The sequence below is a fragment of the Magnolia sinica genome, chromosome 10 (assembly GCF_029962835.1).
Source record: "Magnolia sinica isolate HGM2019 chromosome 10, MsV1, whole genome shotgun sequence".
NCBI classification, from domain to species: Eukaryota; Viridiplantae; Streptophyta; class Magnoliopsida; order Magnoliales; family Magnoliaceae; genus Magnolia; species Magnolia sinica.
The window spans coordinates 71163175-71190268 of NC_080582.1; the positions used below are offsets into that span (position 1 = coordinate 71163175).

A 27094-nucleotide genomic window follows, 5' to 3' on the forward strand; every position below is an offset into this window, starting at 1 on the left:
GAAGAAAAGATTCTAGTGTTTTGCATTCTTTTTTTTTTTTCCTTCCTATTTTCCCAATAAATTTTGAAGATTGTTTGAGCAAGAAACAAATATCATTCGGTGTGGGCATTTATCATTCGACACAAATCCACTATGGTCTGTATGACCATATTGTATCGTATTTGGCTTGGCCAATACTCCCACTGTTATTATGATATAAAACCTTGGAAAATATAACCAAACACCATTCAACGACCATTCCTCGACCACCCTCTGACCGCTGCCCGATCCACTTATCATCAAAGCTTGATGTGTGAGGGCTTGAGGGGTCATTCAAGTTTGAATTGATGTGGCTCCTAGAAACTGGCTTTGTTCAAAAACCTAGAGAATGGTGGGTGTCAATGCAAGTTGATGGCAGCACAGGAAGGAGGATGGGCCTAAAGGCTGAAGCTAAAAAAAAAAAAAATCTCAAGGTCACATTCAAGGAGTGGGAATGAAGATAAATTCCAAAGGATTGAAGAGTCTAAAAAACATCCTGTTTGAGATTTAGGAGATTGATAGGAAAATTGAGTTGCGTATCTCTTCAAAAGAGGTCACCAAGAAGCCATCAAAAGGAAAGGATTTGAAGAAAAGATATTGTGGAGGCAAAGAGACCGGGCGCCTTGGCTCAAGGAAGAGGATGAAACAGCTAATTTTTCATCATATGGCAAATGCGTATAGAAGGGTAAATAGAATTCCCTCATTGAATATTGATAGTAATATAGTGAAAGAATCTCTGGCTATCTGTTTGGCAATCGTGAATTTCAATCGCATTTAAAAAAAAAAAAAAAAAAGAATCTGCAAGCTCAAAACAACCTAGAGTTCAATTAGATTAGCAAGGTGGATGCAAGCATGCTGGAATCCCCTATAGAAGAAAGGCAGTTTGGGCCGGGGCGGAGTAACTTGTGTTGGATGACGCTCCGGGACTAGACGGGTTACCCAGGATGTTCTTTCGTTTCTTTTGGACTAAAGATCAAGGAAAATGTGATGCTCTTTATAAAAGATTTCTAAGGTAGTGGTAGACGGGCTAAGGATGTGCGGGAGACTCTTTCATCACCTGCATTAAATGTTCAAAGTATCAATATCGCTACAAGTTTCGCTGGCTGGGGATATGGAAACAACGTCGATATCGCCGATAATGTCGCCAATAACTGGAAATGCGGGGAAACATTAGGGAAGCATGGGGAAAATGGTGGATTTTTTCATTGAAACTTTAGGAGATGCTAACATACATATATTTGCATATTTAGGAATAAAAATTTTGCAAAAAAGAATGCATACATAATAAGTATCCATTTAATTGGGGGCCTTAAAAGCATGTCTTGTTGTAAGAAATCAGTCTAACCATCCCATCTATCCATCCAAACATTTATCCAAGTGTTCAACCTTCCACCCAAACATTAGTACTTGAGAATATCGACAACATGATGTTTCACTGAGAAATTGTCAACAATTAGAAAGAAAATGAAAGAATATGGTCTCAATATCACCGATGTTTCGTTAACGATAATATCATTGACAATTGGATGACTGCATACAAGCTTGCTCGCATAAAAAAATTGAAATGGAATTTTTTTAATAAACATATTTTTGGCAATATCGATACATTAGCGATATTATCGAAATATCGATGATACACTGGCGATACAAAGTGACACCTAGAATTTACACAATCGAAAATATTGGTGATACATTGGAGATATTGATACATTGGCGATACAAGTGACACCTAGAATTTACCCAATCGAAAATATTGGTGATACATTGGAGATATCGATACATTGGCGATACAAGTGACACCTAGAATTTGCATAGTAAAAAAATGTTGGTGATACATTGGCGATACTTAACGATACATCACCGATACCTGGAATTTTTTATACTACTGGTGTTATCGGTATCGCTACCAGTGTTATCGGTATCGCCAAGTTGGACATGGAGATATTATCGGGGATACTCTGAATAATGCCTGTATCCCTAAAGAGGAGGAAACTAAGGATTTGTCCTACGTTCGGCTCACCAGCTTAATATGATCCATTTACAAAATTCTTGCTAGTGTTGGCTTTGTGGTTGAGGAGAGTTCTGGAATCCATCATATCCTTTCCCACAGACCCCTTTGTGAAGGGAGGCAGATTTTAGATGGTGCTCTCATCACCCATGATTGCATCGATCAAAGGTCAAGAGAGCTGATGCAGGACATGAATTTAAATATGACATGCAAGATTTCAAGCTTTAGATCATACCAATTTTAAACAATCACAAAATTCCACGCCCCACGTACGATCAAACATTCAATCAAGGGGAATCTACGGGGGTCCAAGCCTACACAAGTTTAGGGCTGGATCAAGTAAAATTATAAACCAAACAATGCCCAAAGGAGTAAGATTCATCCACTCTTGCAAAGGATTGTTTCCCAATTTAAGAGATTCACCATGTTTCAATTAGGGGAAAATCTAGGGTTTGCAAAAGTTGGAAATACTTGGAATTTGGGACTATCTAGGGTTAGGGTCGGGGATTTAAGGCGAGAGAGGAGAGAAATAGAAGAGAGAATGAACTTGAGATAATCCATGCGTGTGGATAGCAACCCGGCCCAGGCGCACGTGCGTGAATCCCTGTTTGCACGTGTGTGGGGCCCACGGAACCGGAAAAGGCCACCTAGGGTGGGATTGGCCAAGGGTGGCCCACTCACACACCAAATCTTGTGTTGATCCGCTACCCGGTTTGTGCGTGGTGCTCTACCGAAGTTTCAGCCCCTCTTGCGGGCCAGAATCTGAAAATTTGCTATGGAGGAGAACCTGGGTACAAAAAGGGGTAAATCTGAAGATGGGAGGGCTGTAGAAGATGATGGATGTGGGGTGTAAGGGGTGAGGATGATTTGGGATGGTTGGTGCTTCGCACCACGGTAGTTAGCCCTTCGAGGAAGGGAGGGTTTCGCACCCAATTAGATTCTTCAACTCAGAGAGATAGAGAAGAAGAAAAAAATGCAGAATTTTATTCATAAAGCTTCAATGAAAAATACGGTTGCTTATTTATAAGAAAATCGTAAACTCCAAAAGCCGCACCATGTGTGCACACTAATACTTGGAGATGAAGTAACAAAAATAACAACTAATCTACACAATCAAAATTGTTCAGGATGTTTCTAATAATGATAATAACCAAAACTCAAAATCCTATATCATTTAAGGTAGTGGGCCACGATCATGAGATCCAATGATGGAATCCACATGATGATTGAGTCCACTCCAATGCTCCAGAGCACAGCCCCCTAACTAAGAGGTCCTTCATAAATGTCGTCGTCGATTCAGATCGATAGTGAGGCCTTCCTCCTCCTTGAGTACGTGTGTAGTGTGGGGGGCGTGTGCGTGCGCATGATGTCCCCATCAAGAGCATAAACCATGGGTAATATGCAAGATTGATCTGGAGAAGGCGTACAACAATGTTGATTGAGATTTCCTTGAGTATATGCTTAATAGAATGGGCTTTGGAATAAGGTGGAGGGGTTCAATGCGGGAATGCATCTCATCGACAACCTATTCCATGTTGGTGAATGGATCTCCGAAAGGCTAATTTGCTTGGTCTGGGGGGATCAGGCATGGAGATCATCTCTCCCCCTTCTTGTTTGTCATCATCATTGAAGCTTTTAGAGATAATTTAGATAAAGATAGAAGGATCTTATTGAAGTATTCATGGTTAGTAGAAGTGAAATCATTGCATCGCATCTACAATTTGCCAACGACATGTTTATTTTGTATGAAGTGAAGAGAGAGTTTGTGCTCCATTTGCAATGCATCTTGTGGTATTTGATGCATCTTTGGGCCTCACGGTGAACCCGTCAGAAGGTGAAATGATTGACATCAGTGTGGAAGCCCCCATGGTTAGTGATATAGCCGGAATTCGGGCTACAAGCGGAGTTCTATTCCAACTACCTATCTTGGGCTTCCTCTGTGTGGTAATTCCATCCAAAAAACTTGTGGGGTTTGGTGATTATCAGAATGGAAAGGAGATTGCCTCTTAGAGATGGAGGTATCTCAACTTTGGTGGAAGGTTGACACTCATGAAGGCAGCAATGGTTGCCATGCTGGTGTATTTCCAGTGTAGTCAAAGGCGTTCCAGGCTCAAGCCATTGCACTTGGGGCCTATTGTGCCTCCAAACCCTAGGCGAGGCATTTACATCAAGCATGCACCTAGGTGTGCGCCTAGGTACGCTTGAGGCACCTGCTGCTTTTTGCACGAGGGTACCTCACATATGTGGTTTTTTGGGTACTTTACCACCCTATAAGGACGCAAATAGACGAGAAATGTGCATTTTAAGCCCAATTTCAACCACTTTTTTTTTTTTTTTTTTTTTTGTTGTTGTTTCATTTTCTTTCCTCAAATTTCAACTGCTTTTCTAATCTCATTTTCTTCTTGACCTTGTGTCTAAAGGTCATAAAATTGGACTTCTTGAAAATAGTTTGAGCTTCAATTGATGCCATACAAGAGATTTAAGGTGAACTGGGATTTAGGAGGAAATGGAAATTTTAGGTTAAGAAGATTTGGGGATTTTGGAAAATTGGATTATAGGGCTTTGAAAATTTAGGGTTTTGGCAAACTGTGGCCTTGGATTGGTGAATTTAGGGGATTTGGGAAAAATGAAAATTTTAAAGTTGGGATTTGGGAAAATTCAGAAATTAGGATTTAGAATTGTGGAATTTGGGGAAAATTGGGGATGTGGGGCTTTGGGCTAAGGGGAATTGAATGGTATTGACTTTGATTATTTCAAAAGGAAAAAACATTTATATTAATAAGTAAATATTAATATTTTATTATAGAAATTTTTTTAAAAAAGTTTACACCTGGAATCTCTAAACTTGCTCTAAAAGCTCGAACTGATAGAGCATGGCAAATTAATCCCTTTATCTTATAGCCCAGACCCCACATCTCATGGGTTAGGACCTCTACCGAACCCCCCTCGTGGGCTTCAAATCACATGGGTACCGCCTCACACGAGCTACCTGCCTCACACGGGTTGCCCACTCCGAGTGTGTCTCTGCATCCCACAGGCTACCCCACTCGAGCCCAATGTGAAAATGCCCCTGCATTAGACTTTTTATAGAAAGGAGTGAGAAGTCTAAACAAAAGTTCCACCACTTCCCGGGATGACATGGGCCTTTGGTCTATGAGAATGATGAATGAGACCCTGCTACCAAAGTGAAACATTCTTTCATGGCCTCTATGCCACTGTTTTAGTTTTAAGGAGGTCAAAGTGTTGGAATACTTTGTTTTGTGTGGAACTCAAGTTGTCTAGACCATGATTTTTAGGTGGCACATTGAAATCTGAGGAGGTAAAGTTCATGAATATAACACATCTTCTTTCCCAGGTGAGGATATTACGACATGGCAATGGGATACTTCTTCTTTTTCGATTAAATCTTTATACTTTCGGCTGTCTAATGAAGATGCTTCTAAAGCATCTATCGACTGGATTTGAAAATTGAAATCCCCTCTAGGGCCATCGCCTTTTCATGGCTAGTGGGACAGGATCGTATATTGATAATTGATTGTTTGCAGTGGAGGAACATGATTGTGGTTAATGGATGTTGTATGTGCCTAAGAAAAGTGGAAGATCATGTCTTGCATATCATGGGAAGTTGCCAATCATAATCTCTAAGCCTGCAAATGCCAAACATGTGCACCACCTGTGCCAATGGGGCAGACAAATCTGGACTGTTTATCCAGTGGAGCTGGTGTATTTGCCTAGTCCAGAAGTGGAAGTCAGTCCAGTCTTCAGGTGGGCGACATACGTATGAACCAATGGATGGTTAGGAAAAGATAAACACTAGCTCACATTCAACATGCATGCAACTGTGGGGTCCCCACCTTATGAATGTCTTGGATCATTTTTTGAACCATGGATTCAAGTGAGCTGTTAAAATGAAATGGCTGGACAACATGGATTTAAGGTACATGCATTATGGTTACCCAATATTGGTTGTATGTTACTAGTATGTAGTAGATAATATTAGGTTAATTACTTTGATTCTACTCATGGAAATTCAAGAATTTGTTTATTCACTTTAAACACATTTAGTCAGTAAGGTCCTACCATCATCTTAACATCTAGTCACTTTAAACACATTTAATTTAATTAGTCACTTTAAACACATTTAATTTAATTCTACTCGTGGAAACACTTAAATAATTGGAACCATGTTGGCATGTGTGGGGGCACATTAGAATCTGCATATGATTGATTGTGGGTATTTGCATGTTATGATCATTTTCATTCATATTTAACATCTGCTTTTAAGCTTTTTCAAATCATTATATATTGCTTCAAGTTCTAAACACATGGCTATTGGTATTTCATGACATGACAAAGATTGCGGGAGGCACGATCCGGATCTCAATGAGGAGATGGAGAAGCAGTTCGTCGATCTCTTGACAGAAGAATTGCGGTTGCATGAGACAGTTGCAGAAGAACACAGCCATCACATGAACCTCACTTTCATAGAAGCTAGGAGGCTGGCTTCCCAGTACCAGCAAGAGGCTGAGAAATGTAATACTGCGACTGAGACCTGCGAGGAAGCCAGAGAGAAGTCCCAAGCAGCCCTGACTAAAGAGAAGAAGGTGACGGCCACGTGGGAGCGGCGGGCCCGCCAGTTGGGTTGGGAAGGGGCGTAGATCCAACGGACAGATGTTGCATAAGCTGTACTTTTCCATCTCGTTGCCATCTTAATTATGTAGTAATCTGCCTCAGCTGTAATCTTTTTTGTTGCACAATTAGATTTTATCTTTCTATATTCATACCCCTCCCCAGTGCATGAATCTATTTCTTTGAGAAGGGGAAAAATAGAGGAAAAAAAATCAAAGTTTCCTAATGCCCCTTTGAGCTGGGGGCATTAACTCATCAACACATAAAAGTTGCCCAAGGACTAAGAGTGGTATATGAGTGATTTTGATTTTTTGACCACTGTCAATACCTTTGGGTTTTTTTTTTTTTTAAATTTTATTTTAAAAGATCCACATTGGTTACATTGTTTTCTGGTAGTGTAAGAGGGGTATGCTAGTAATTTACAAAATGGCGGAATATTAATATAATATTGAAAAAGATATGTGATTTGGAATATAATTCCGTGCCAACCTTTTATTTTTCTATCTTTGCTCCATACAATGTGGTCTTTATGGTGGGCTTGCAGGTTTTGGTTGATTTGGAAGGAGCGAAATGTTGGGGGACCACGGAAGCACGCAAAGATGAATCAAGCAAAGTACTCTAATTGCACAATCAAGTCCACTCACAAACACTCCGAATTTAATGTGGAAAAACCAACACTCTGAATTTAATGTGGAAAAACCATTGCGGGAAAAAACCACGGCACAAAACGACAACAATGCACTATGAAAGCAGAAAATTACAAGCGATAAATCACCCCAATCTATGCCCTTGAACTCCCAAAACAAATTAGAAAGCTCTTGCGTACCCCAAATCCTGATTGCATCATATATACAACATACACAAGAATTACAATCGAAATCGAAAATAAATCCCGCACTTAAACGCAATTTTGCGCGCTTGATGACACTTCAATGACATCGACAGACTGTCAACGGCATCGAACACCCTCGATGTCATCGAGTTGAACACCAAAACGTTCCAACGACTAAATATCGATTTTTCGATTTTTTTTTTTTTTTTTTTTTTTAAATTTCGATAGCATCGAGCAAGACACCACAAAGTGTCCAACAACCAACATAGGATTTCTGGATTTTCTCGATGATTTGAGACATCAACAACACAGTAATCATGGTTTTAAAGATTGGTGTCGGCCCTTCTAATTTTCAATATGATATGGACTGATAAGGCTCAACAATCCGGCAATTATTGTCGTTGAGGTCCTCCAATACCCGTTTGGTATTGGCCGATGTGGGCTCATATATGGGTATGGCTAGATTTTATCAGATATTTAAAACCTTGGTCACCATAAATGTTTGAAAAATAAAGCAAAAATAGAGATAAACTTCCAAAGGGGTTAGAGACCGAGCAGTGGATCAAGTGACCTCATCAGGGATGGATTCGCTCATTGTCTGTTATCTTGGCTTTTTGGACTTGTCTTACTTTGATTCTTGTATCTCTTTGCCTTTGAAACAATTAAAATAATAGTCCTCTAAAAAAAATAAAATAAAATAAAAACTAAAATAATAGAGATGCTGTTTACACCCACCCCCATGGACTTTTATTTTATTTATTTATACTTTTGTGGTACACCACCAGCTACGATTTGGTGGTGAACATCCACCCTACATGTGGCATACATATTCTTCGTGCCGAAAGCATGAGCCCCACTGGATGGAACTGCACGATCTTGACTATCTGATATTGTTTATTAAAAATTGAACTGATGGTTACAATTTCTCTTTCACCATTCACTTCCATGGGCATCTATCTATTAGGTCGATGTGTTTTATAAGGATACGATTCATCAGCAATGCGGCCCTGGAATGAAGGGTCTAGATTGACATACATTATGTAGTTGCTACAACCATAATCTCACCAACATGGTCACCCTCACAAGGTGTTGGGTACTAAGTAGATAATGGCCCTCTTCCAAGCAGGCTGCTGTGAATGAACTGTTAGGACTTCAGAAAAACAATATAGATTTTTCTCACTAGAATATTGGATCCCCATCTACATTTAATAAAAAGCCAATAGTTAGAGTTTTATGAAGAGGCAAGCAAGTATAGCACTCCACCGTATAGACTTTGGTTATTATGACTTTCTTTATCTAGAGTTTGTGATCTTGCCTACCAGTGCACTCATATTGACCAAATCCTTCTACTCTCATTGTTAGTGCTTGGCTTAACATCTCACACAAGTTTACATGATGGATTAACATATCTTAACCATTGAATGTCCATGAAAATCGATTTAAAAGAAATCAACTATTAAAATTGAATTTCAATGGTTGAAAAAAATAGTCATTAGAAAACATTAAACACATTGACCAACTTAGAAACATTTTATGGATTGTCCATACCATAAGATCGGTCTATAAATGTCCTAGATAAACAAGTGGATCCGATGTTCAATCATGTAAGCCTTGACTAGATCCTGACGATTGCACCCAGCACCACCCACATGTTAGACACCAATTTAACCTTTTAAAGTGAGCTAAAGTATATATCATTAGGACTTTGAACTCGTCATACATCCTCAAGGCCGAAGATTAGATCTGTCAATACTACATTCACAAGTCAATCTAGTTTAGCCAAAATGGGTCTCTCAATCTAGAGTAGATCTGAACTAGGGGTGTGCACGAACTGAGTTAGCTCGGTTACCTCGCTCAACTCGACTCGAAAAAGCTTGATTCAACTCGGTTTGGAGCTGAGTTCGAGCCGAGTCGAGCTGATTTTTTGAGCTCGAAAAAATTTCAAACCGAGTTCAAGCTTGCCCGAGCTCGACTCAACTCAAATCGAACCCCAACTCAAATCGAACTCGGATCAAACTAGTTCAGTGACTTGGTTACTTTGATATTAATGTTGCTCACCAAGTGTTTGATGAAATGACTCAACGAAGTGTCGGCTAGTGACAAGGAAGGTATGTATATGAAACAAATACCATTTTTTCTTGATTTTGATGTTGCCTATAAGGTGTTTGATGAAATACTTGTAAACAGCTATTGTTGTTTTACATACTGCGAGAAATTGAAAGTGCACTGCATGCGTTTGTGAAAATGCTGCGGAGGCTCAATTTTGGCTCGAATTGGCCCGAGCTGCTGACGGAACCGAGCCGAGCTGAGTTCGAGCTAAGGTCAGCTAGTGGCCGAGCCGAGTTGAGCTGAGGCCAGCTCGACTCGGTTCAACTCAGTGCACACCCCTAATCTGAAGTGATCTAGCAATGCAAGTGCCCGGTGAGTCCATCACCATGAGCATATTCCCATGGCAGATTTACACTCTTACGTGAAGTAGGGCAAAGTATATTAACTTCTTGTCGTGTCCAATGGTGCAGTTCCATCCCAACTTGTCATCAGTTCTCTCACATAAGAAGATCACGTCAAGAATAAATAATCATAGGTTGGCCTGACAACCTACTAAATGGTAAGTTAAATAAGGTACTAAGATCCATGACTCACAATTCTCCATTAATATATGACCATTGTGTCTTGTCTCAAATTTTTTTCAAGAACAAGAATCCCTCTCATTAACCCATACAAACATCACATTATATCAAATCTCACACATATTAAGAAGCAAATGGATGAATCACGCTAAAATGAAAAATGTAGCCTATAATATAAGCATTGGGTTTTCAGGCATAATACTACGATAGACCTAGCTAGTAGATTTTGGTGAAGAGGAGATTGTATTATGAAGATTTGGCACTCTGGTGGATGAAAGATGCTAGAATACTACAAGACAACGTGATAAATATCACTGAGATTTTGAAAATATAGCAAAGAATACACTATAACTGATATTATTGTGATATTTTCAAACTATATTCAGCTTTTAAAATACTGTGTTTTTTTTTTTTTTTTAATCACAATATTTACTCAAAAAATAGTAAAAACATTTAAAATTATATTTTACACATTAATTTACAATAAATATTTTTATTTTCTTAAATTAAAAAAAAATATATTTTTTATTTTATTTGCAGAGACCAAGATTTCTCACTATGCGAAAGGTGCACCTTATTCCATAGGCCATGAGTCTGCATTTGGTTGGTCCTACTCATCAATGTGGACCTTCCATTCGATTAGGCCCACCTCTTATCTCATGATCCTCGATGTAGAGAACATTTTTGGGCTCTCTGCTTTTGAAAACGAGCTCTTGTTTGGTGATGAAGATCATTGATTTAGTGGGCCTTAGATCAGAAGATCGTGGCCAAATCATTGATTTGGTAGGCTTGATTTGTGGGTTGACTGGCTACCACCTGATGCACCACTCAGGTGTTCATGCTAATCTGGGCATGTAGAGGTGTATGTGGGAATGGAAAAGCTTCAACAAAGAATGCCCAACGACCTGCCCCTTGTGAAAAATCCAAAACCGTCCATTTCCAGGCCAGATTATTAGAAATATGCTGTTTACAAAGCCCATATGCATTCAAGAGGCCTAGCCATCACAGGCAGGCTTATGTATCAATATGGTTCACATGTCAGAGATCTAAACCTTTTATCAAGTGGGGCGCACTGATTAGACCATCAAGCTTGCCACAATGTACAAAACAAACAGACAATTCGAACAATTCTTCCCAGCCATCCATTTTCTTTCCACACTGCAACCCATTGAGCATTGCAAGTGTGGCCCAAACGAGGGAAAGCTCAGATCTAATACACATGCAGATGGGAGGCTCCATATGCGTGTGGCTACAGCCATCTTTACGTCTTTTTAAGAAAAGCAAATCTCACATTTCTCCTTCTAAAGCTTGGATCAAATACCCCCAGCAGGAATAGAAATACATACCAATATCTTACAGAAAAAACTATCACTTTTAGCATCTAAAACAAGTGAAAAAAAAATAAAATAAAAATCCCAATTCCAAGTGCAAGACCCCTTCTCTCAATATTTTTTAAACCAAAAACCCAAATCACAATTTCAATAAAAACAAATGGAATTTGATCAGAAAGATCGAAAAGATCAACAGCAGGAAGTAGATGCCACTCAGTCCCACTTCCTACTAATCATAGCGAGCATTGGCATGGATAACATAGTTCCAACACTGCATCATTTCCCTACACCAATTTCATAGATAGATGCATGATACATGTATACATGGTCTTATAAACAGATCCCAAGTTGAGATCATTAAGATGGCCCACCAGATAATCTCCAAAGAGCAACAATTAGAAATGAAGATCGACAATCTTTTAAATGCTGTTGATTCTTATGTCATCGCTCCATTCGTCGCAAAAATTATGGACACAAAAAAGAAAATCGAACAAGCAATCTAATGAACATGAAGCAATGGGTGTGTTGGATTAGGATTTGGCACACATGACATAAACAGATAAAGCAAATACATGATGGTACAAACCCCCTCTAGGAGTCCATGAACCCAGCAATGGAAGTCATCTGCGATAAAAAAAAAACCTCACATGCACGTTCCAAGTGGAAAGACATCATACCCAATGTCTCCATCAATCAAAGCAACCTCATCTCGCTCCTGCACAGCATCAGCATAAATCATGTATTAGTAAAATGTTTTAAAAAAAAAAAAAATCATGTATTAGAAAATGATAAGGATTGAAGAAAGCAGATTGCAATAGCAAGAAATGATGCTATTTGCAAATAAGAGATTGCAATTGGCATGTTTGGTGACAAAAGCAGCTCCTGTTTAGGTGTCTGGACAGCTAAAAGCCTAAGCTTTCGATGGGAAGTATGGAATATCCTTTCCCAAATACTAACCCATATCATATTGTTAGGGTGAATTGTGATGGCTGCCAATAAGAGTAGTCATCTGATTCCTACTAGGGCTGCAAACCCAACCTGAGTTCAGGTTGGGTCCGTTGCCAAGTTCCTCAGGTCTAGTTACAGTTGAAAAATGCTGACTTGTTTGAAATCAGGTTGGGCTCAGGTTGAGCAATTCCGGCCAGGGTTAGGTTGGGTTAGTAATAATCATATGTATTTGGGTCGGGTTGGATCGAGAATAGAGAAATTTGGGTGGGCATCTTGGGTTGGGTCCTCTTAGGGCTGGGTCAGGCTCAAGTTGACCTGACCCACCCAACCCAATCCAACCCGCCCAAGTTGCATCCCGATATCCTCATCATAATAGCAAACATATAATGTGTGTGAGATCCAGATCATTTATCTAGTTTACCTCAGAGTGTATGTACCTTATGCCCAAAAATCAGTCTGGTCTGGTCATTAGATGGGTCCCATGTGAAAAAAAAAGGACGATTATAAAGAACTGACCAGTTGTCCTAAATTTAGGCACATCTTCTGACAAGCAGATGTCATGGGAATAAAGTACGTGCACAATGCATGCAACAAAAGTAAATAACGCATGGACCATTGACACCACATGCTTAATGGGTATACTCCAAATCTTAAAAATTGCATTCCCTGAACCCATGTTAGACAAATGCTGACACAGCTATTGCTAAAAGCCTCAATCTTTTATTTCTTGCACTTTAGCGTATCAATACTTTGTACTATTTTTATGTACTTGTGGTCACCAAGATACATTGCTTCTGTATACTACATAGTCATGAAATAAATTCCATAGTTATATATTTTTGGATCTCTCTCAGTGAAATTAAACACACCTTGGGCAACTGCCGCCCTTAATGTGCCAGTGCTTTTAGAGTGTGGATGATCAAATCATCCATCTGAACCATCCATTAGGTTCACACCACTTTACATGGGCAACAATGAAATTTCACACTAACAGAGTAACTTTGTCATCCAATCAATGCCATACAAAAATGCATCGTTTGGATGGGGCCAGTGATCAATATGGATAGTTCATTTAATAGTGCACACTTTGGATAACATGTCTCTGAGGAACTATTTTAATCAGATCAAATAATTGCAAGGTTAGCATCATGGCACATGAAAAACACGGGGAAACCAACAAACAGTCTGGATCTATGATCCTGTCATGTGTGCAAAGGGCACATTAAGAGCATCAATGTGCCCTAGCTCATATTAATGTTCCCCTTTTGTTCAATGGGTCCAGAAAATTATTGATAAATACCTTTCAGTATCACTATATATCATCCACCCCGTGTGAGTTTTCCACAGCTTGCATGTCTAACTCCTAATATCTATTTTGTCCCTCCCTTCCTCCTCCCAACCACACCCCCCCCCCCCGCTCTCTCTCTCTCAAGGCTGTGTGTTGAAGTTACATAGTTTTGGATCCATAAACAACAACTAATTAATGAAAGGACCATCAAAATACAGAGAATCTGGAAAATGGTAGGTCCCATCCAAGATCAGATGCACCTCAATGTTGTCAACACTACTATCCAATTTGATCATTGGTGTATGTCGAAACACAAAAATACAGCATGTCAAGATAACAAGTGATGACACTAGCAGCAAGAAGCCCAAAACGGTCTATGTATGCAGATTGCAGAAGACAAACAGAGAGATACAATGTGCATACATTGAATTTACCTAAGGGCCTGTTCGGGTTGTAGACAAGAGAAAAGAAAATAAAGTACTTTTCCCATGATGGGATGTTTTACTCCGTTTGGATAAGTAAATAGTGGATTCCAATAGCAATCATTAGAATTCTCCACAGTCAGATTCTCATGCACAAGATATGGGGTGACTTTTGTCTCATAAAAATGAGATTTCCACTTGCAGTACATGCAAGACTCCTAAAACGGAATCCATTTTGATAGTGCTCAGGGAAATCATCATTCAATAATTGATTGCAAATTTCTTTTATTTTCTTTTATATTCTTTTCTTTCTTTTACCACAATCCAAACAGGCACTAAAAAGGAAACTAAATTCCATGGAAACCAAAACGATGATATGGATACATAGATAAATGTAAATTATCACCACCACCACCACCATCATCATAGTTTTGCCCCAAATATTTGGGCAAGATATTGCACTACAATAAAATAATTCATATTTACAATATATAATTGTGATGAATTCATAAAATGTATGCACAAACAGAATGAGTTGAACATTAACAAGCATCCTTTTTATTAATAAAATAGGTGTTGGGAGGTAGTTTTCTCTGATACGGTAAATATGGCTAGTTAATACTTCTCATACAGATATTTATAAGCAGCATAGTAGGCTTACAGTATGTAAATAAAATGGGATCTAACCCTTAAACCAACAAGCTACACAGCAGATTTGTGGACAAGCGTTGAGTAACACATCTACTTATGATCGCGGTGCATTTTCAACGGACCTAAGCATTTAGAAGGGATGATTTAACTCAAATTTCAATGGACCCAAGCAGTTAGAAGAGGATGATTTAACTCAAACTAGTAACCATGCTGTGTATATTTTGGTAAGATCACACGTGCCAATGCACAGCGCGCACACACACATTGACATGTGGGATGGTCAATCATTGATCCGGACTCGTCAAATGTTCATACTAGTATGGGCAAACCATGGTGCAAGAAATCACAACAATCAGATGATCCTAACCCTTTGAAAGTGGGCCATTTTGTTACAACTTTTCAATTTAAAAGAGCGATAGATTGGATTTGCCAAAACTAAAGTGCTTAGAATCATAAGCAATCCATGGTGGGACTTATTGAAGAGATGTTTCAATATGATGGTTGGAAATATTGTCTCCATTTGACTGTCCATTTCTCCCATTTTCTTGATGGTTAGAATTGTCCAATCAGAGTGTTTTTTTTTTTTTTTTTGCATCATGGCTTGTCCCTAGTGTGGTGTGAATGAATGGACAGTCAGAATCAATGATTGGCCATCCTATATCAGTTAAAAGCACTGCATGTGTGTGTGAGCTCATGCCCCAGTTCTAAAACTTGAGAGTGCTCTTGCTAAGAATACCTACTATGTTTTCAGAAACAAATCATTATTTAGAATACCAAGCAGCCAATGAAGGAGAACTTTCTAAGTCACCACCAGATGACCCAGACCATAGTGACAAATCGTGTTCTTGGCAATTTCTCAGCAAGAATCTTCTCAAGATATTTTCAGAATTAGGGGTCTTCTTAAGGTATATTCGGGAAAATTTCGCAGAAAATCTTTAAAAACGATAAATAGAAAAAGAAAAATAAGTTATTGGAAAAAATAAAAAGGACAGCAAATTTTGAATGTCTATATAATATCATGATACTATAGGGACTTCGGAGATATTTTGAAAAATATTGGCATTTTGTTGAGTAAATACTTTTCTGAAATACTGGACTACATTTTCAAAATATCTGAGATATATGTCATGATGATCTAGAACATTCTAGTGGTGCTCACTTGGATGGGCCACTTGGAAACAATCCCATTGCTTAGATACCTCCATCATTCATTCATACAAATGTGTTGTAACATGAACAGTTATTTCTAACTGTCATAAGTATGGATGGTGAAAATTGCAGATCACTGGGATCTTTTGCCAGATTGCCTATCCACAGAGGGGCTCATTAACCACATGATGAGGCAAGAGAGGACCATACAATGAGAGAGTAACAAGTTTATATGACACTTAGTCTATTTACAGATAGAAACATGAAAAACCAAAGCAGAAGAGTAACTTACCCGTTTTATTATGGCACTCATTAGATCGTCAAATGAACCACAATTATTAGGATTGAAACCTCCCTGCAACTTCGCATTCTCCATAAAGTAATCTTCCTTCAAATTCATCGAGCTGTCTGTAGTCAACTTCCCAATATCACCGTTCTGCATGTTAAATGAAGCACCAGAATTTGATTGGCCCATCAATGTCATATCCATGTTTCTATTACAGACACCATTGCTTTGCCCCACATCTTGGCCCATGGAGCCCATAATACCATGATCAGGCAACAAAGAGTTTAAAGAAGAATCGAAGACAAGATTTTGGTTGTTGACGTAATCCCGTTTATGGTCTTCCAACTTTTGAGCATAACTTGTATTCTGCCCAACACTATTGCTCATGGTTCCGAAATTCGAGAACTTTGAATTTCCATCAATCTCCCCGAGCGTAGACCCAACATTAAAGCCAACAGAGCTAGCTTGGCAATGCGGATCTCTTCCTGTCAATGAATCATGTAGAGGTGCTGTGGCAACACTGGTGGCAGAAATATTTAGGAGATTGATGTCAGCATGTGAGGCTATGGATGAAAGATTATCCCTCGAGTTACCCGAAGACAAATCATCGTGACCGAAAGGGCCACCACGCATAGGCAAAGCATTTGATGAATACCCAGTCAATTGAGCAGCGGTTTTCCAGGTGTCACTACATCTACCATGATCGGGCAGATGGGTAGAAACCCCACCACTGAGATCAAACTGTTCTGGATTCAATGGCCCCATTCTTACAGATGATTGATTTCCCAGACCCCCACATAGTGCCCGCTGCTGATGTCCTTGTAACAAGGGGTTGTTTGGGTTGTTGAGAAAGGAATTGCTACAGATACTGGCAGCCGTTCCAGTGTCGGAAAAACCACCAACACCAGTCATTTGTTGATGAACAATCGGAAAGACCCTTGAATTATCAACAGGAGTTGATAAGTCTCCTAGGCGAGAAACGGACTTGTTTTGTTGCAGTTGATCGAGTTCTAGTGAATGCGGCATCCCCTGAAGTAAATTTCCATGCTGGCTTCCGGGAAAGGCAGCCCGCTGCAACTTCCCGAAATCATTGATAGAACTGCCTGAATTGTGGGCATGACCAAGTTGAATCATTCCGGATGAAGGAAGTCCACGCAAGGCCAAACTGTTCGGGCTGTTTAATCTACCAAGCACCCCTGCACCTTGAAAAGAGGCAAGAGCAGTTTTCGGTAGCTGCCCAGACCCAGTCATGGCATGAAAGCCTCCAAGCCCATCCAAAGAGCCCATATGCAAATAGGAGAGTTCCTTGCCACCTAAAGCAGCAGCAATATTTGCCTGTTGGCTTGCCACGTTACTGATCCTTTTCAGGTAGAGCCTATATTTCTGCAATCACAAGTCAACATGCAATGGAAAGCTAAATGTCTAGCAAAATAGCCACCTTAAGAAGCATAAACAATGAAAAAAAATGCCATTCGAAGTGCAGAAACCAAAGATTGCATCAGGAAAGAAAGAAGGATCTTGCCTGAAGATGGCTTGCAACATTCTCTCTTGTGAGCCTTTCAACATTCATAAGGTCAAGAATCCTCTTAGGAACTGCCTCTGTATAAAAAACAACAAAAGAAAAGGAAAGGAAAAAGAAAAAGATTTAGGCCATGAACAACTAACCCTTCTACAGTTACCCACGATTAAGATTGATTTCAAAGCCTCCTCTCCTCATAGTTCATGCAACAGGTGTATGTGAGCCACAGTTCATTAGGTGGACCACACGTATAAGAAAGATGGTTCAAAACAATTGGCCAACTGTCCTCATTTGAGGTGCAGGCGTGGCCCACCTGTGAATTGACCAGACCAATCTGATTTTCATGCCGTAGAATATGCACAGTAAGGCACACCAGATAAATGTCCAGATCTCATGCATACCACTAAGCAGTAGATTATCAAGCATTATTGATGATGGGAGAGAAACTTACTGTCGATGCCTAACTGATTAACAGCAGCTACGAATTTCCGATGCAGCTCAACAGACCAAACCACCCTAGGCTTTTTCTGGGACGAGGAGTCTTCATTGCCATTACCATTTTCATCGCACTCATCATCATCCTCCTCATTCTGATCCTTCCGTTTCCGGTTGAGTTTCCCACTTGGATCAGCTGATCCTGTTGTATTGGGTCCCGTTTCACGATGCGACTTCTCCCCATCATCTCCCTGCCCAGTATTATTGTGATCCTTGGAATCAATCTTCCTCCTGACCACATGTTGCCAGATGTTCTTCAGCTCTTCAATCCGGACAGGCTTCAGTAAATAATCGCAAGCACCATGAGTTATCCCCTTCATCACGGCTTTAGGGTCGCTATTTGCAGATAACACTGCATTGCCAAGATTCGGTTGCAATAAATCAATACACTTTAAGTAAAATTGTGATTTCCAAAATTCAATCAATTCCTCAGTTTTGAAAAGGAACATTTCAAGACGAATGCTCCTTGCAGATGCATATCTTCCTTTGCCTAACCGGAGGCAGCACATGTTCCGACATGTCATACGTGTGGCTGTCCAGGTTGTTCATCAAGCAGGCCCCAGAAATAATGTGCAGTGGCCAAAAAATCAAGCTAGTCCACACATCAGACAGGCACGCACTTCTATGAAACAATGGACAGTTGGAAAAAAGGATAACCAACAGTCCACATTCATTATGTGTGGCAAATTGGATGAGGCTACACCATTAATGTGTCCTGACCCAAAGATGAGGCCACTCTGCGCATCAGATGGGTCCACATGTTCAGGATAAATGGGCGTTTAGAAGGAATGTTCAGCAATCTACATTCAACATGGATGTATGGCCCACCTGATGAGTGGGCCAGCATGATTTTTCGTGCCAGCACACATTAACAGCAGGGCCTACCTTGCCAACAGCCTGCATCCCTGACATGTAAACCACACCAGCACATGTTGAAGCATCTAGTTTTGACAACTGCAGATGGGTGTTCAGCAAGTAGCATTCCTCGCTCACCAAGGAGGCGAGTTGATTGAAAGGCTACTATTGGGGCTTTTTAGTCTAAAAAAGAAACTATTGAAAATGATGAAAAAGAAACCTAAAGCAAGGACTATCAAAAATGAAATATTATGTATAAAGCTGAATTGCATATGATCTTTGCACATATGAGATTCTTTTTTATTATTATTTTTTTTTTTACACACGCACCCGCCACACACCCACGCACACCATAGTGGGATTTCACCACCTATGGGTTTTGAACCCAAGACCTCATGTTGAAACTCCTTGTCTACCACTCGGGCAAGGACTGGAACCCGTATGAGATTCTTTATTTACTCTCATCTTTCTAATCCACAATATTAACTTATTAATAACAAAGAAGGAAATTGGCAAAGAGAAAAACACAACAAAAAAAATACAAAGAAGATGATACGGGTACAACAAGATCAAAGATTTAAAAAAAAAATAGGATGGAAACAGCTATAGGCCAAGAAAAATCCCTGCACATTCGACAATAGTATCATATCAACAGCATTGGATGCAGAACCCTCTCCTCAGCTAAAGAGTCCGTCTTCTCACATTTTCCTCTTTCATCTTCAAAACTTTGAAAGTAGGATAACCATCAAGCAAGAAAGTTAACAGAGTGAATCGGAAAATTATCACAGATGTCCACATGCCAGACATGGTTCCCAGCCATCGGAGCTCGTGGGTATGGAAATGTACATTACCCATGGTAGGTAGTGCTATGGTCAGCACCAGCCGACAACCCATTCACCAGGAACCAATCAATTCCTCAGTTTTTAGAGGACCATTATAAACGAACTAAATCAATGCAACCCTACAGCCATGGTTGGAGTGGGACCATGGTTCAATTGCCAAGATCAACCTGTTCATCTGATGTTGCCCAGCTTCCATGGGGCATTCCCCAAAAATCTCCCAGCTTGGAAGATTCTAATGGAGGTTAAAAGAAATGCAGCAATGCCCGGGGAAAAGGTACCAAATATTGAATGGCTAGGATCTCCCAATCTGGAAGATTTAGGGGCATCCCACATCATTATGATGCCTTCGCTCCTCAAACAATGGGGCCCACTTGTATATACTGGGGCATAATGAAAGAGGCCCATAATTCATCAAGCTCTTGATCCATAACTAAACTATGCAAAATGAAGAAAATAATTGAAAACTTGTATTTCTACCAAGAATTAACTGCAAAAGTGAAGTCAAAGGAAGAAACTATTCATATTTGAAGTGAATTTTGCAAATCTCAGAGTATGTAATGTCCATTTACGTGATTTGAAACTCTAATTACGGAAAAGAACCCAATGGAATCTACAACTTACTGATGACAGGCAAGTCCATTTCGAGCCCAACGAGTTCCAGAAGCTTAAAACCATCCATGTCTGGCATATGGACATCGCTGATAACCAGATCGAATTTGTCTTTGTTCTCTCTCAACAGCTTCAGAGCCTTGATAGCTTGGTTCGTCGTAGTAACTGCAGAACCAAATCAATCCAACTCTAGTCAGAAAAGAACCAACTCCAAAACAAAAATCAAGAATGCAAACATCAACAAAAACCAATTTGAAAAAATTTCTCCTTTTTGCATGTCTGATGAAAATTACAGGAATCCCATTAACAGATTTTTTTTTTTAAAAAAAATCCAAAACTCACAAAAGTTGTTGGAGAAAATTAAAGAAAGGCGAAGAGAGAGAACTTCAATAATTGTAGCAGTACTTAATAATCAATAGCTCTACAAAAATAAAGATAAATAAAAAGGGAAGAAAAATTCTAAAATATCAAAAACCCATAAACAATCTCTATTTTTTAAAATACAATAACAAAGACACGTTTACAAAATCAAATCTTTTTCTTTTTAAAAATTTTTCATCATAGAAACATTAAAATCCAATCAATCAACCAAAATATAGAAAACCAACCATCCAAACAACCTCAAAAAAATAAAAAAGAGAGAAACACTGGAATAAAGAGAGAGATCAAACCATGGTAATCGCATCGGCGTAACAAAGTCTCCAACAATTTCAAGCAAGTAGGATCATCATCCACAGCAAGAACACGCATTCCAATCGGAAATTGATCCCTCGAGGGATCATCCCTCCCTCCTCTCCTTTCTTCCACTGTCATTTCAACAAAACCCAACACCCCAAAATCCTCAAAAATTCTCACAGAACTCCCCAACCACCATATATACACTAAAAAGTAAAAAAATCAAACATCCAAAGCCTTCCTCTTTTCAAAACCCAGAAACAGTTTCACCTCGAAAACCCCATCAAAACCCAAAAACAAAAACAAGAGAGAGAGACTCAAAAGGAATCAAAGCCAAAAAAGCCCAAATCCTCACAAGTTTCAAAAGAATTCTCCCACCACTATAAATTAAAGATTAAAACTTTAAAACAAACCCCAAACCAAAACCCTCCTCCCTTTAAAACCCAAAAACAGTTTCAGCAAAAGATCCCATCAAACCCAAAAACAGAGAGAGAGAGAGAGAGAGAGAGAGAGAGAGAGAGAGACCCAAATCAAGAAAGCAAGAAGTGGGTCTCTTTTCTACTTATTTCTTATAAATGAAAGGAGAAAATTAGAAGTCTTCTTCCTCCTAAATTGTCTTGGAAGATGAAAGAAGATGGAGATTTTAGAAAGGGTGAGATCTTAGAGAGAGAGAGAGAGAGAGAGAGAGAGGCTTTCCTTTGTTTTTTTAGCAGCTTTTGTTTGATATAAAAAATGAAATACAGCTTAGCTTATGGTTATTATTGGGGGATTTTAATTATTGCCTTTTTACTATTTTAGTACTTTCCATAATATAATCATGATAATGCTATTATACTCTATGATACCCACAGCCCCAGTGGGGGAGCTGAGACCCTCTGTACATTGCACCTTGCTTCCTACAACTGTACTGGTGGGCCCCACCTTGTTCTTATCTGAGTATTTCTTGTGGTGGCCCCCAGTTTGGAGGGGAATCTTGTGGGGGTGTCCTGCCCCTTCAACAGGGGTACACTTTGCTGGCATTTCCCTGACCCTCCAGGATTCTGTACATGTGGGGCCATGTTTTGTTGATGGTAACCGTTGATCTGGTGCTCTCCACCTTGGATGGGCAGGAAGTTTCTACGCTCATAAGCTATGTGGCCCACCATGATGTTTTTAAGAAATCCACCCCATCCATCCGTTTTTCCATCTCATGTTAGGCAATGATACAAAAAATGAGACAGAATCAAAGCTTACGTGGGCCACACGAAAGGAAAAACGTAGGTAGATAAATGCCTACAGTTGAAACTTCCCTTGAAACGCCGCGCTGTTTATATGCCATCCAAACCGTTCATAAAGTCAGTAAGATTCTTACTGGGATGAAAAGAAAAGACAAAAATATTAGACTGATCCGAAACTTCTGTGGCCCCACAAATGTTTCAACAGTGGACGTTCAATTCTCACTGTTTCCTGTCGTGTGGCCCACTTGAGTTTTGGATCTGCCACATTTTTTATCTCATGGCCTAACATAAGTTGGGAAAATGGATGGACGGGGTGGATTTCTCACAAACATCACGGTGGGGTCCAACTAGCTTATGAGGGCAGGAACTTTCTGCGTGGCAATCGACATCCGGATGGGGGCGTGCGTTGGAAAGTTAGCATATTGAAAGATCAGAGCCGTCCGATCAACTCCCTCCAATTGGATGGTTGAGGAGTGGATTCCATCCGATCTACAGTCCTGATCGCCGAACCATGGGTCCATGAGTACAGAATCACGTGGCAGGTGATGGAAGATACGCCAACAGTCTCCCCCATCGGATGGTTCTGATTGTCTAATGAGATTTGGATTGGGGCCCACATGCCGTTTCTCTCGGATCGTGCATCTTCTGGTAATACCTCGAGAGGAAGACCAAAGACGTTGTTTCCCGGAAGAGGGGAATTACCTGATACTCTGACGGACGATAACGATCCATAAGCATGCGCTCCTCCACTATACACATAGTATCCACCAGGCTTAATCATAACCGTCTGGATCTTGGGCCCGGAACACAGCTTGCCACAGACAATGTTTCAACTGTTGGATATTCCCCTCATCCCGTCGGTAGCCATCAGATGGATGATCAAATACGAAGAGTAGTCAACGCTCATGATTCAATAAATGAATGTCGATTAGTGAGACGTTAGAATCGTCCAATCAATCCTATTTTGCTGCTTTGGCCTATTGCCCAATTGCCCCATCTCGTGGGATGCAGATTGCGTGTGCCGCCGGCCACCGGAAGTTCTGTTGTCGCAAACTATATGGGGTCCACAAAGATTCATGTGAGAAATCCACTCCGTCCATCACAATAGGACAGGACTCCAAAGATAAGGAAGATCCAAAACTCACGTAGACTACACGATAGGAAATGGTGGGGACTGAATACCTACCATTGAAAACTTTGCGAGGCCACCCAAGATTTGGTTCAGGATGATATTTGTGCTCTAGGTAGGTTTTTAACATTAGACATTTTCGTTCTCACTGTTTTCTATTGTGTGGGCGTTCTGAGTTTTGGATCCGCTTGATTTTCTAGAGTCTTGTCAAATTGTAAGGTTGATGAAGTATCCATAGGAATGGATTCCTCTAGTCATCTCCATGAACCTCACACAGCTTTCGAATACAGGAACTCCATGGGCCTGGCAATCACCATATATACAAATTCGAATACTATGAAGTGGTTGAGGGTCTCAAAGATCAACCTTGATCAAAGACCTCCACCTTGACCAATTGATCTAGGCTTTGGAGGTCAGCCTTGACAGAAGACCTTAACCTCATAAAAGGAATATACTTATAATATCGAGATAAGATCCACCCACAATCTGATAAGGGTCGCATATCAGCATAACTGTTCGCCTTATAATTCTAGGGTAACTGTCAATACTTGCGCATGTTTCGTGTAACCGCTGAAGTCGTGCCTAACACCACGGATTATCCTACTTTACTTGCACTATAAATAAAGGATACTTACATAAAAAGGTACACAAAATCTTTCATCCAAAACCCCTCTATACTACAAAGACCCAAATTCCTAGCCTGACTTTGGCATTGGAGGTCCTCTGCTCTAGCCCGGGTCTTCTTTGTCATTCTCCTATGCAAGTACTTGGAGCTTAGCGAGGGTGTACCAGATTTTTGTATCAACACAGTCCATACATTTTTAAAGATCATTTTCATGCACAGGACAAAAAACAAAACATATCCAAATCTCATATGGCGAACCAGATCACAGAAAAGAGGGGGGACAAGAGGAAGGGAAAATACTAATATCACTTTGATCCAAATCTTTGTCGGGGTGCAAAAAGTTTTCAATGATAAGCGTTAAATCTCTACTGCTTTACGTAGGGTTGTCTGCTTAAATATTTAATCTGTCTCATGTTTTGACACATACCGTGTAATGATCTCAAAAACTGATAGACAGTTTGAATATAATGCATACATCATGACAGACGGTGTGAATATAATACATACATTATGATAAAGCCCACAGAACGTGGTGACGTCAACACACCACTGAGGTCGTGGCTGTGTGGCTCACCATGCAATCTGCTTTCGTGGGCGTCCCGTTTAGAATGCGGCAATTGATTTGAACGGTTTGAACTGAAGTACATGAATGGACCATATACATTAGCTCTCTGCATGCACATGGAATCTCAAACTCTACACTACTACGTTAAAAATTAGACTTACGTGAGAACCCTCATTAATCAGAACCATCCATTAGAAGAATCAAACGGTGAATGGCCTACCACCTTATCGATTCAACGATGAAGTGGGTCCCACCACGGGCTGCTGATGGACAAGTCGTTGTCATCATCATCTAAACCTAATGCCAAATAATTGGAGCCGGCAAATAGATGAGTAGTATAAAAAATCAAGGAAAATGGAAACATCCAATCAGCAAATCTTGCCACATCATGAACGGTCCAGATGAGGCCAAACCGATGAACGGTTCTGATCACTGAGGGTTCAGCCTCATATGATGATCCCGAGGACTATTTTTATATGTCCCCGCGGATTACCAAACCGGACCTTGGCGTGAAAATGACAGCAATCTCATGAAAGCGTCGTGAACATGCCTTCCACTTAAATAGGGAAGGAGTCTATAAACTGCAATATTCAAAGGTTGTTGAAATGATGAAAGAAAAGCATTTTGTCTGTTGTTGGGAATTCTCTAATCTCTCCCTCCCTTTGTTTTGTTGGCGTATGTTGTAACCGTATGGGTTGGACGGTCCAAACAAAAAATAAATGAAAGTTGATAGCTTGTCGGGTCACATGAATTAGTGGTCTCCCCAAATTGGGACCAACCATTTGTGAATGAGAATGGCCCAATATTCCTAATGGTAGGTTAATCTGAACTATTGTCCATTGTAAGTATTGTTTGATATGTACTTGTAAGAGTGGACCCATGTGTTCAAATCGGACGGATGTGATGCTTTGGTCATGGCCCATCTATAGGGCCTTTCAGGTAGAGGTGGGCACCGGGGGCGACTCGATCCGGCTATGACTCGTTTCGATTCGACTCAACTCGAACCGAATGGGTGAGTCGGTCCGAATCGGGTAGGCTTCGCCCAATCCAAACTCAAACCGAGTCAAGTTCGAGTTACCTAGTAACTCCATCCAGTTATACCTGACTCTCTAACCCTACCTGCCGCATCCTATCCCAACCTGATCCCAAAATCTCTCTCTCCCTCCCTCATCTTCCTCATCTTCCAAGCTGAACCTCTCTCTCTCTCTCTCCCCCTCCCTCATCCTCCTCATCTTCCAAGCCCAACAACCACCTAACGCCATCACCCTCCTCCTCCTCCTCTCTCTCCTTTTGACTCTTTCAGTCTCTCCCTCCCTCATCTCTCAATCTGACTCGGTGCCAACTCGACCCAACTCGGTACTTCTGACCGGATCGGACTTGGTCCAAATCAGTCCAGGCCAAACCGGACTCAGACCGAGTCAGGCAGGCTGGACTCGATATCAAGTCGGATCGAGTTTGGGTTATGCCTATTTCAAAACCGAATCAAGTAGAGTCAACCCTAAGCAGTCCGACTCGAATCAACTCGATGCCCAACTCTACTTTTAAGTGCATAGATTTCCGATCTCTGCAGACCATAGATTTAAGTGGTCGGGCATGTTGGTTCAGCTTAATTTAATTGTAACATTATTGAGCTTTGCTAAGCTTACACGCGTTTATAATAAAGCACATGTACATGTGACACACATGCCATCATGGCACAATGGGTCCAAGATCCAATCCGTCCACCAGAACAGAGCACCAATATTGATGCCCCATGCCAAGAATCATGTTGATCCAATGGTCAGGTGGGCTCCAGTTTGCAAAACAAATGAACAGCTATGGAAAACTTGCCTGACGTTGTCTAACACATCCACCTGTTTCTAATATTAGGGCCCACATGCTGAATGGATCATATTTATTTTTTAGAAAAATGTAGAAAGTGGGACCAATCGGATGGGTTGATTGAATCTTTCATATGTGCCATGCTGGCACAAATAAAGCGTGTGTAGGGTGGTTTATTGCATTGCGTGTATGCTTAGCAAAGCTGATTAAATATATACTAATTAATCTACCACTGAAAAAAGGTTGGCCAAACTACACTCATGCAAAAGAGGCCGTTTGGACCACGCATGTGTCAAAGTGGCACACATGCGTGTGATCTAATCCATCTACTTTTTTTTTCCCCTTGTAGTTAGCTTGTTAGGACACCCCACCATCGGTTCACACTTCACTGTTAGCCACCCCCACTAGGGATCGATACCAAGACCTCATTGTTGAAACGAGGTGTCTTTCACTCAGTCTACCACTTTAGTTATGGATCAGGGTGTAATGATGGGCCACCTGGCTAGTAGTTGAAGTCGTTCCGTGGCCAAGTTGGAGCGAAGTGATGCAG

General features: G+C 40.4%; 2 protein-coding genes across 2 annotated transcripts in view; one reads left to right on the plus strand and one right to left on the minus strand.

The window, feature by feature from the left end:
• LOC131216950 (uncharacterized) overlaps positions 1 to 6980 on the plus strand; it is a 31673-nt gene extending 24693 nt beyond the window's left edge. Inside the window, exon 3 of the mRNA XM_058211600.1 lies at positions 6383 to 6980. Coding sequence (XP_058067583.1) covers positions 6383 to 6684 — 302 coding nt within the window. The 3' untranslated portion in view covers positions 6685 to 6980. The remainder of the gene's footprint in view (positions 1 to 6382) is intronic.
• Positions 6981 to 11850: 4870 nt separating this feature from the next.
• Positions 11851 to 21881, minus strand: LOC131216951 (two-component response regulator ORR22-like). Its single transcript, XM_058211601.1, has 6 exons — positions 21184 to 21881; positions 20525 to 20677; positions 18163 to 18558; positions 17715 to 17791; positions 16199 to 17575; positions 11851 to 12163 (listed from the first exon to the last, which is right to left on the minus strand). The coding sequence occupies exons 1-6, from the start codon at positions 21323 to 21325 to the stop codon at positions 12092 to 12094; spliced, it is 2217 nt and encodes a 738-aa protein (XP_058067584.1). The 5' UTR covers positions 21326 to 21881; the 3' UTR covers positions 11851 to 12091.
• Positions 21882 to 27094: the final 5213 nt, after the last annotated feature.

Excerpts from the sequence above, each read along its gene's own strand:
- LOC131216951 (XM_058211601.1), bottom strand. The coding sequence starts at position 21,325 with ATGACAGTGGAAGAAAGGAGAGGAGGGAGGGATGATCCCTCGAGGGAT. Across the intron at positions 20,678-21,183 it reads ACGCCGATGCGATTACCATG|TTACTACGACGAACCAAGCT; the intron begins GTTTGATCTCTC and ends TTGGTTCTGCAG. Across the intron at positions 12,164-16,198 it reads TGAGTGCCATAATAAAACGG|GAGCGAGATGAGGTTGCTTT; the intron begins GTAAGTTACTCT and ends GATGCTGTGCAG.